The sequence below is a fragment of the Manis javanica genome, chromosome X, assembly GCF_040802235.1.
Source record: "Manis javanica isolate MJ-LG chromosome X, MJ_LKY, whole genome shotgun sequence".
Lineage (NCBI taxonomy): Eukaryota > Metazoa > Chordata > Mammalia > Pholidota > Manidae > Manis > Manis javanica.
Window position 1 is genome coordinate 58,015,063 of NC_133174.1, and position 10,412 is coordinate 58,025,474.

Here is a 10,412-nt window from a genome sequence, read left to right on the forward strand (position 1 = left end):
GGTCCAAAAACAGGGCACCTGCTGCCTAGAGTTTGGCAGGTAGCTTGCAGCTTTGTCTCTGCTATATGCACAGGGTAGAAGTACAAGTAAGATCCCAAGAGGGAAGGAAGGCTGATGAATAAAGGCTGTCCTCCCAGGAAGCTTGAGACTAGATGCTAGACTTTCTCGCATGCGCCTGCGCACGCACACACCCTTTCCCGGGGGAGCGGTGGGGATGGAGGTGCTGGCTAGGCCCCTTCTCCCCACTGCCAAGTTGCAAAGTTGTGTGGTCACCTCCCCCCTGCTCCCCACACGTCCATGCCCTCAGTCCTCGCCTCCCTGAGCCAGGACAAAGCCCCAGCAGTGATTGAGATGGGAACAGGAGGAGGGACAGAGCGATGGGGAAGGCTGCACAAAAGAATTCCTCACCCCAAGCCCCTTGACCGGCAGCGAGTAAAGGAGCAGATCGGCTCTCCCTCCCCCTTGCTCCCTCCCATCTTCCCACCCTGGCTGGGCACAGTCCATAGAGAAGCTGCAGGCCTTCAGAGAGGACCCACATAGCCTCCTGTAGGTGGCAACAGTGCCACCTGTTTGACTGGTGGGACTGAGCCAAGGACTGGAAGAGGGAGGAGGCATACAACTTGGAGAGGAGCTGGGAAAGCAGTGCAGTGCAAATCGGAGAGCAGAGCAGAGCTGCCGCTGAGAAAAGGTGTGAGGGCTCGGGAAGGCTGGGGGCTACAGGAGGGAGCGGTGGGGCGGAGACCGGCTCCCACCGGCAGGGCTTGGGCCGGGGGGCTGAGAGCAACCCTGCTCAGCTCCCGGACTGGGGTGTTCAGGCTGCTGCTCAGATGCTGACACCATCCAACAGACAACTCCTGCAGGGAGGTGGCACTCCAGAAGGCAGTATCTGGTGTACAGGGGCAAGAGCTGAGGGAAGGCAGGAGGTATTGATGAAGCCCAGGGCAGGCTATTACAACCCAGTCCCAGGTTGGGAAGAGACAGGGGCCTCCCTTTGGGATGGCTTTTTCCTGGGAGGGGTCTCAAGAAAAAGTTTTCCTTCTCCCCACCCAGCTCCAGTTCCCCTCCCACTCCTGGCCCTACCCTAATCCTCCTTCCCCAAGGCAAGCATAGGGTAAGGAGGACGGTTTCAGGAGCAGTCACACTCTCCCTCCTTTCAGGGACCCAGCCACTGTGCACAGCCCCCTAAGACTCCACAGCCTCAGGGGTTCCCAGATTACAAGGGGTCATGTCACTTAGACCACACACACTTTGGGTATCTCCAGGGGCTCCTGTACATAAAGTCATCTTGAAAACCACTTGTAACAACCCACTGGTGCGCACACACATACTAATGCTGACACAAATCACACCCTCTCATATAGAATCACAGTCACACACCCAGCTAGCCTGGGAATCAGTAAGACAGCTCGATCTCAGCCTGACCTCAAAGCATAAGGTATAGAGATCCCCTGCCCCAAGACAACCACCCCCACCCTGCCACACACATGCACACGCACCTTTGCCCTGTATTTGTTGTACTTTTATCAAAGCGACCTCAGAGGGTGGGGCTCCTGAAAGGGGGAAGGTGGAGACTGGGTTCCTGGCTGGGGTTGGGGAATGACTGGGCAGGAAGGGACAGGACTGGGGCGAGGAAGCTTGAATTTTCCAGGTGTGTAGGGGGAGGAAAAGGGTTCCTTCAGAAGGCTGGGAGTGACCCAGGCACCTGTTCCCCTCAAGCCTTCCTCTCACTGCCCCCTGGAAGGAGACAGAATCTTTCAGTCAGGACTTTGCAATGTGTGCAATCTCTGTATCCATGGCAACTAGCCAACTAGCTGGGCCTCCTTTGCCCCAGGTCAGAACTGGAACCTCTGCTACAGGTTACTCCTGGTTCCTGGGGTGGAAGGCTCCCCAACATGGGGCTGCCTGAAGCTTGGCCAGATGTGCCTCAACTTGCTGAACCAAGTTTGTCCCACCCCAGGCAGTTTCTCCTGAGTCCCACCCAGGCAGGCCTTCCATCCCCACAGCGAGGGGGGGTGGTTACTGTTCCAACCCCACAGCGGGATACTGTTAAAAGGGGAGGAGTTGGAGAGAGTGGATATACATCCTGCCTGCAAAGAGGCTGGATCTCCTAGGTGTCCCACTGACTTTCCAGGTATCCAGATTAAAGGGAAAGAAAGACCCTGGAGACTGTCCCCCTTTGCTCACCTCCTTATCCAATCTGGTACTCAGGGCCTGCCACATGACCCCCGTTGCTGAGCAGCTGCCTAGGCCTCTGCTCCTCCCCCTGGCCTCAGATACACTGGGAGGGAGGCTGCGATCTGCCTTCTTCCAGGGTCCCTAATAGCAAAGTGTCCCTTCCCCCAGGCCCTCGCCATGGCCGAGTCCCCTGGCTGCTGCTCTGTATGGGCCCGCTGCCTCCACTGCCTGTATAGCTGCCACTGGAAGAAATGCCCCAAAGAGAGGATGCAAACCAGCAAGGTGGAGTAGAGATGGGGGTGGGGGCATAAGTCCAAGGCAGAGGCCGCTTGGAGGGGATAAGGAGGCCAAGTGTGCTCAGAGGCAGCTGCGGGGAAGGGGCTTTCTCTCCCCAGGAAGAAAATCTCCCTCTGCCTACAGAGCAGAGCAGCCCAACGCCTGGCAGGGAGCCCCCTTGAGCTGCCATCCGTTGGGGTCTCTGAGATAGAAGTGGGGATCCACTGTGAGCTTCTCTCCTGCTCCTTTGCAGTGCGACTGTATCTGGTTTGGTCTGCTCTTCCTCACCTTTCTCCTCTCCCTGGGCTGGCTGTACATCGGGCTCATCCTCCTCAATGACCTGCACAACTTCAATGAGTGTGTCATGGAATCTACCCGCCCTCACCACTTTCCTCAGCATACATGTCCAACTACACCCCACCCTGGGACCCCTGGGTGCTCAGCCATCCCCAGCCCTGTCCAGCTCTCCTGCTACCCAACCTTTTTAGGAAATCCCTCTGAAGGCTCCCCAATCCTTGGAGTCCTGGCCCCATGGGAGATTCCTTCTCACACCCTTCTTGTCCTCCTGGATTCACCCACCCTCACTGCCCTCAGGCCACTATTACCACCCTTTTCCCCATTTGGACACTTCTCTCTCGCTTACCACAGATTCCTGTTCCAACACTGGGGACACTGGATGGACTGGTCCCTGGCATTTCTGCTGGTCATCTCTCTACTGGTCACATACGCATCCCTGCTATTGGTGGGTCTGGGGACAGCTGGTTTACCCCTCCCACCTCAGCCCTCCCTTCCTTCCACTCAGCTCTACCCACTGGCCACTGAGGGGAGAGGAGGAGGGGTGTCAGCCTGGGAAGCCCACTCTAGTGATCCCTCTTGGCACCTCCTTACTCCCCATTGCTTCTGCCACCAGCTCCTGGCCCTGCTGCTGTGGCTCTCTGGCCAGCCTCTGCATCTGCACAGTATCCACAAGGTAGAGTGGGGATGCAAGGGAGCGGGAGAGGGGCCACTGGGCCCAGTACCTGTCCCGCTCCTTGCTGAGAACCTCAGTATTCTATCCCAGGACTTGAGCTCAGCACCTGAACAAGGAAAGCGGATGAGTCTGGGGATGGGAGTGGTCCTGTTTTCATAGAGCAAGGGGACAGCCCAGGTAGCCAGGAACCCAGGTTGACACAGGAGGCCCTATTCATCCCTGGTCCCCCAGGTGCTGCTGCTCCTCATTATGCTTCTTGTGGCCACTGGCCTTGTGGGACTGGACATCCAATGGCAGCAGGAATGGCATAGCTTACATCTGTCACTGCAGGTGAGTAGCTGATCTCCAGTGCCTAGGTAGAAGCGTTGGCCTATGGCCAACCCTGGGACTTACCTTGCTCCCTGGCCCCTAAGATGGCAAGTAGCTCTGAACTCTGGAAGTCAGGTCCTAGGAGGAGAAGGGGAGAGGGACTAGGGAGACAAGCCCTCCTCAACAGTTCTTGTTCACAGGCCACAGCCCCATTCCTTCATATTGGAGCAGTTGCTGGCATCACCCTCCTGGCCTGGCCTATGGCTGATACCTTCTACCATATCCACCAAAGAGGTGACAGCTCCACTCCCCAAAACACCCTCACTGGCCATCAATGCTTCTGCCTCCTGCTGCCCTGTTGCCCAGCTTCCTGTATCTGCACTCCACTTTCTGCTTGCCCCCACCCCCCATCTTGCCCACTGCCCCTTCCCCATAGCCTGTTCCCCCACTCCTCACAGGTCCCAAGATTCTGCTACTATTCCTATTTTTTGGAGTTGCCTTGACCATCTACCTGGCCCCTCTGTGCATCTCTTCACCCTGTATCATGGAACCCAGAGACTTACCCACCAAGCCTGGGCTGGTGGGACACCGAGGGGCCCCCATGGTAAGTGCTGGGTACAATTCTGACTGGGCGGGGAGGGTTCCCAGGCCCTCACCCTTCCCTGCTACCTGCTCAGCAATTCCCTTTCCCAGCTGGCACCCGAGAACACCCTGATGTCCCTGAGGAAGACAGCCGAATGTGGAGCTGCTGTATTTGAGACTGATGTGATGGTCAGGTGAGGAAAGCTGGGAGTGCTGAGGGACACAGCAAGGGAGTTCAGGAAGCGATGACCAGCCTCAGGGCTTGGTTCTCTGACACCCCTTGTGTCTTAGCTCTGACGGGATCCCCTTCCTTATGCATGACGAGCACCTCAGCAGGACCACGGATGTGGCCTCTGTGTTCCCAACCCGAATCAGTGCCCACAGCAGCGACTTCTCCTGTGCTGAACTGAAGAAGCTCAATGCCGGGGCTTGGTTCCTAGAGGTGAGGACAGCCTTCAGGAATCAGTGGCCACCTGCAAGGCTACTCAGGGCGGAGTTCATTCACTGATATAAGCATTCACTGAGCCTGTGCTGGCCAGTAGGTATACAGTCCCTGCCTTCAAGTCACTCCTTCCTAGTAAAGAACAGATTCTAGCCAACAGGCTGTCAAAATACAAAACTTAGAGAGAAAACAGTATCTTTACCGGCTGGAGGAGAGAGAAGGAAGTCACTGTTTGGCAGGGTAGGTGTGGGAGAGTATCTGGAATGGTGTCACAGTAAAGGATGCCTGAGCAGAAGTACAGACTTCAGTCCTGCCCATGATGGGAAATATTTAAAAGGATCCTTTAGTTTTTTGGTTCCTCTTTTCCTGATTACAAAAATAATACATATTTCTTGTAAAAAAGCAAAATATCAGAGAAGTAACCTAAAAATTGAAAGTTCTCTCCTAATCCAACCCCTCTGAGATACCTGCTGTTAAAGTTGGGTACACATTCCATATATACATATACATACATACAGGCATATATACATACACACACACACACATACTTTTCATTTTGCACAAATAGGATCATTTCACAAATTCTTCGGGAGCTTTTTTCTTTCATTTAACTCTATACATGATGATGTATCAGAGTGATTAAAAGCAAGGGATGCCTGGGTTTGAATCCCAGCTTCACCACTTTGAGCTTTGTGAGCCAAGGTAAAATACTCCTTAGTGTCTCTGTGTTTCATTTTCCTCATCTGTAAATGGTGAATGTGAACAGTACCTACCCTGCAGGATCGTTGGGAGGATTAAATAAATTAACACACCTTATAAAGTACTCCTAAGACTGCCTGGCACATTGTAAATTCTCAATAAGTATCAGATAGCTCACTCTTCCCATGTCAGTGATTAGGAGGTAAGGTCATTTGCTGATTACAAGGGAAGGAGAGGAGAGTGGCAGAGGTTTGGAATAGCCACCAGGAGGGACGGGAGAGGGAACAAATCAAGAACAAGTAAAGGTTGGCTAAGTGGCACTGAGAGAAAAACTAGGACTACAGAGCCAGCAGTCCACATGGTATACTCCGCCCCCCAACTCTAGGGGTGGAGCAGGCAGACAATTGTAGAATTGAATCAGAGTTTGGGATTTGTAGAGCAGGCAGGGCAGGAAAGGAGTTGAGGTTGCTGTGGAAGAGCACAGTTCAAGCTGTGGATGGACTATGCATAGGGGATGTAGGTGTAGCCAGAAAGAGGCTGATGGATTGGGAAGAAACCAAGGGGTCAAGATCCCAGAGGTCTCTGAGAGACCAAAAGGCAACTATAATGGGAGAGAGGAAGTTAGGAAACTGGGAGTGTAGGAGGTTGGGAGGGATCACAGAGTTAGCTGTTAGCAGGTCTGGAAACTGTCACTGTTTTGAAAAAGATCCTGGCTCAGAAGGTGCTCAGAAGCTAGACACCAAGTGGGAGAAATGAGTGAAGATGGTGAGGATGGGGGCATGGTCTGGAGGTTTCTTCTGGTCTTAAAATAATTTTTCTATTCTTATAGAGGCAACCCTTCTGGGAGGCTAAGCAGCTGTCAGGCCCTGATCGGAAAGAGGCTGAGAATCAGACAGTACCAACACTGGAGGAGCTATTGAAGGAAGCTGCTGTCCTCAACCTTTCCATCATGTTTGACTTGCGCCGCCCCCCACAAAACCACACATACCATGACACTTTTGTGAACCAGACACTGGACACTGTGCTGAGTGCAAGGGTGCCCCAAGCCATGGTGATGTTGCCAGGCCCCCAAGTGCTCTCTCTTGGCCCACTCCTCCCTACACCCTGCCTTCCCCAGGCCACGGTGATACTTTTGAGGCTGCCCTCTGTCCCAGGGCCCCACCCCAGCTCAATACCCTATTCTGTGGTCAAAGCTCTCTTCCCTTCCCCCAATCCAGAATCCCCAGGCCTTTGCCAGCTTCATGTCCATCCTCCCTGAACCACAGGTCCTTTGGCTACCCGATGAAGACCGGGCTAATGTCCAACAACGGGCACCCAGAATGCGCCAGATATATGGACAGCCAAGAGGCAACAGAACTGAGAGGCCCCAGTTTCTCAACCTTCCCTATCAAGACCTGCCACTGTTGGATATTAAGTGAGTATCAGAGGAAAGGAGTTGAAAGGATCACCTGAGGCTTAATGGCAGGGAAGAGCCAATGCAGGGATGACAAAGGCCACTCATTCATTCACTCATACAACAGGTATTTACCAAATGCTTGCTATACATCAGGCCCTATTTATTGAAGGCTTTGAGCGTACTAGTGAAAGAGACAGACAAGAAACCACTGAACAAAATGGCGTATTGGATAGTGATAAGCAAAATGAAGACAACAAAATGGAAAGATGTAGTAGAGTGATTGGGGTTGGAGTGAGGTGTTTGGGAGGGGGCATGTTGGGAAGAGTGGTTAAAGTGGTGGTGCTGGGCTGAGACCTAACACGTCCCAAGGGCTGCAGAAGAGCAGGAGCAGCAGCCTAATGAACAAAGGGAAGACGAGGCTGGAAAGGTAGGCAGGGGTCAAATTGGGTAGGACCTTGTAGGCTAGCAGAAGGATTTTCATTTTCATTCTATACCAAAGAGATAAGTGCAAAAGAGGACGGATCCAGGAGAAAGAGGCACAAGTGTCTCAGATGTGAGCTGAGCCCCAGAAGCTGACCCAGCCAGTAAACATGACAGACTTCAAAACATGTGGTTACCAAGGTCTCTTATAATGTCCTTGTGATCAGATAGAAAAAATGTGGACTGAATGATAGGCCAGTTATCGTTAAGTATTTCACAGATCTTTCCCCAGTTTGTCACCATAGAGGGAGATACGACATCAGGTTTGGCCCTCACCTTAGTCTTATCCTGGTCAACATTGATTGCTGATCATGTTTCCAGAACATGTGAATTGGTAATGAATACACTGGTGATGAATTGAGGCCTTGGAAGGTCTAAGCACTCTAAGATGATGGTCCAAATGTAGCAAGATGAAATGCAACAGGAATAGATGTTAACTGCACAATGTCAAGAGAAGAGACACTGACTTCAGCAGTGGCACATGTGAAAAAGACCAAGGCTTTGACTGAACAGTGTACAGAACGAGTCATCAGTGGCACGTGACATTGCCGAAAGTGAACCTCACCCTGGGCTGCCTTCGTACAGGCATAGTGTGCTCAGAAGGCAGGAAGAGGTGTGCTCTACTTAAAGCTCATCCAAACCCACCTGGGAAAGCATGTTCACATGCAGGCCTCATATCTCAAAAGGAACACTGACAAACTGGAAAAAAATCAGATTAAAGAGAGTTGTGTGGTGAAGAGATTGATAAGCCATGCCCCACGCATGGTTGAAGGCACTGGGGCTGGTGGGCCTGGAGAAGAGAAGACTCTAGGGAATATGGTCACTTTCTCAGACCTCTGAATGGCTCTCATGGGACAAAGAAGACACATTTGTGTGGCCCTGGACAGCAAAGCTAGGAACCATAGGTGGAGTCCACCAGGAGATAGTTCAGCTATGCAAAGAAAATCACTTTTGGTCAGGGGCTGCTATGCAAAGGTAGAAGTGACAGCCCCTTCGCAGCAACACTGCAGATTCAAGCACAGATGGGAGCTGACTTGTACCTCATGCCCCATGATTGTGGACGTTTCTTGTTTCTTCCCACTTCCACAGGGCACTGCACAAGGATAATGTCTCAGTGAACCTATTCGTAGTGAACAAGCCCTGGCTCTTCTCCCTGCTTTGGTGTGCAGGGGTGAATTCAGTCACCACCAACGACTGCCAGCTCCTGCAGCAGATGCATTACCCTGTCTGGCTTATTGTAAGAACTCTGGGACTGGCACCCCTCCTCTTCTCCTCCCATCCCTGGTTCTCCTTAACTCTGTGTCTCTCTTCTTTATTTATTCCCCACCCCCGCCCCACTCCCATATACTACCTCTGGGACTCTGGCCACCAACAGGGGCCTTTTCTGATTCCCACAGCCCCCTCAAACCTACCTAATGATGTGGATCATTACCAATTGTGTCTCTACCCTGCTGCTTTTGTGGACCTTCCTCCTCCAACGGTGAGTGCTTTGTGCTCCAGCTTTCTGGGTCTTTATTCTTCCCAGGGTCCTGCTGATGGGGCCAACTCAGACTCATATATGCTGCCTGGGACTCAGGGCTTGGTCTGTTTGGTTCCTTTAAGATTCTTAGACCCTTCCTTATACACCAAGTTGGCTTGAACCTGGGAAAAGGAAGTTTGGGGGAACCTGGGGTCAAAAGGTTGTGCATGAAGCTGGCTGAACTCACAATGGGAAGCTTTTCTCCCAATAGGAGATGTGCTAAGGAGAAAGAGAGAACTGGTAAGAACTTTCTCCCCTTGCCTCATTTTTCTCCTCCTCTAGACTTCCTCTTGCTCACTCCCTATATGCCCTTCCCTCTCCCCACCATCCCAGGCTTTGAAACAGCAGTGCTGCTGACCAGGATCAACAACTTCATAATGGAGTGAATGCTCTTCCCTGGATCCCCACCAGCCAGAGTCTGGGGCTGTCTGCACTGGACAACAGCAAGGAAGGGAGAGTGAACAAGGCAGACTGTTGGTGGGGTTGAGGTGGGGTAAACTTTACCGATTAGAGGTTCTGAACTTTAAGGACCCACTGTCCAGATAGTGGGTATGCTCCAAGCTTCCATGGAATCTACTCCCCTTGAGCTTTTTGATCTGAGGTGGTTGGGAAGACAGTGAATCATGAGAAGTTTCTCCCCAAATGAAACTGGAACAGAGGAAGTGAAAAGGAGATTGCCAAGATGATGTTTCAGACCTGTATGCACGTGTTCCTGTGTAGAAGGAACAGTTGAGGAGGAACTGAAGGAGATGACAAAAGGCCTTTCCTAGAGAACTTTAAGATGATGGAGACACCAACCCACTCCATTAACTGTCTCCCCTGACGCCTGCAATTTAGCTGCTTTCTTGCCCAGATGCTGGGGGCTAAAGAGCCCATCTAGCTAGGGAATTCTGTGCCTACAGGTGGCTTTTTGCTGTGCACAGCCTTTTCTTCAAAAAAGGTTGGTTCATGTATCTTGCCTGTTAATCTGTTATTCAATGAATTTAATTCCTATCGGTCACAGTCTAATCTTTTCAGTGCTAGGTCTGGGTGGAGGATGCACTTTACATCTAGAGTTGTATGTGACATGATATCGAGGGGTCATCACGGAGAGATTCGTGGGTTGACGGTGGGAGGAGGACCGCCTGGGGCAATGAAGGACTGCAGGAGAGAAGCCAGAGAGCGGCCGCCACGGGGGGCGTTCCGGGTGGCCGAAGCACGCAGTGCAGAGTTGCGCTGTAGCTCCACCTTGTGGTCACCTGTCCCAAGAGAAGGGCATTTTCGATCGTCAGCGTGACCTATTTGCTGAAGGCCACCTGTTTCCCGTGCTGGTTGGGGACCTGTGTCCTTGGCTCCGGACCCTAAGGGCATGGCCCGATTTCCACAAGTGTTCACTTATCTGGGTGGGACGCACGCAGGGTCCGGTTCCCTGGCCCACCTCCCCCTCGACGAGGAAGTTCCCGAGTGTGTTTGCTGCTCATGAGTCCCTGGGCTAAAACACTGAAGGTGACCCGTGCGGACCTGGCCCAAGATGAGGAGTCTGGTGGGGAAAGGGGCGAAGGCAAAAACGGTGACTGGAGGGGCC

At 52.5% G+C, this 10,412-nt stretch overlaps 1 protein-coding gene across 10 annotated transcripts; it reads left to right on the plus strand.

Annotated features, from left to right (window-relative positions):
- The first annotated feature begins 401 nt into the window (after nt 1–401).
- Nucleotides 402–9,843, plus strand: GDPD2 (glycerophosphodiester phosphodiesterase domain containing 2). 10 transcript variants are annotated; one of them, XM_017670888.3, is made up of 16 exons: nt 404–688; nt 2,344–2,457; nt 2,705–2,808; nt 3,100–3,193; nt 3,362–3,421; nt 3,653–3,751; nt 3,931–4,024; nt 4,189–4,334; nt 4,424–4,506; nt 4,646–4,754; nt 6,283–6,504; nt 6,719–6,867; nt 8,419–8,566; nt 8,727–8,809; nt 9,060–9,088; nt 9,182–9,843. In XM_017670888.3, the coding sequence occupies exons 2-16, from the start codon at nt 2,353–2,355 to the stop codon at nt 9,232–9,234; spliced, it is 1,578 nt and encodes a 525-aa protein (XP_017526377.1). In that variant the 5' UTR covers nt 404–688; nt 2,344–2,352; the 3' UTR covers nt 9,235–9,843. The 10 variants fall into 10 exon arrangements, with proteins under 10 accessions (XP_017526376.1, XP_017526377.1, XP_036858687.1 ...); XM_017670886.3 differs by having other exon boundaries at nt 412–688; nt 4,604–4,754; XM_017670887.3 differs by lacking the exon at nt 9,060–9,088 and having other exon boundaries at nt 402–688; nt 4,604–4,754; nt 9,131–9,843.
- The last annotated feature ends 569 nt before the right edge of the window (nt 9,844–10,412 follow it).

What these genes read in the sequence shown, in the direction of transcription:
- GDPD2 (XM_017670886.3), top strand. Translation starts at nt 2,353, where the DNA reads ATGGCCGAGTCCCCTGGCTGCTGCTCTGTATGGGCCCGCTGCCTCCAC. An exon ending in GAGACTGATGTGATGGTCAG is followed by an intron (nt 4,507 to 4,603) that starts GTGAGGAAAGCT and finishes CTTGTGTCTTAG; the next exon opens with CTCTGACGGGATCCCCTTCC. An exon ending in CCGGGGCTTGGTTCCTAGAG is followed by an intron (nt 4,755 to 6,282) that starts GTGAGGACAGCC and finishes CTATTCTTATAG; the next exon opens with AGGCAACCCTTCTGGGAGGC.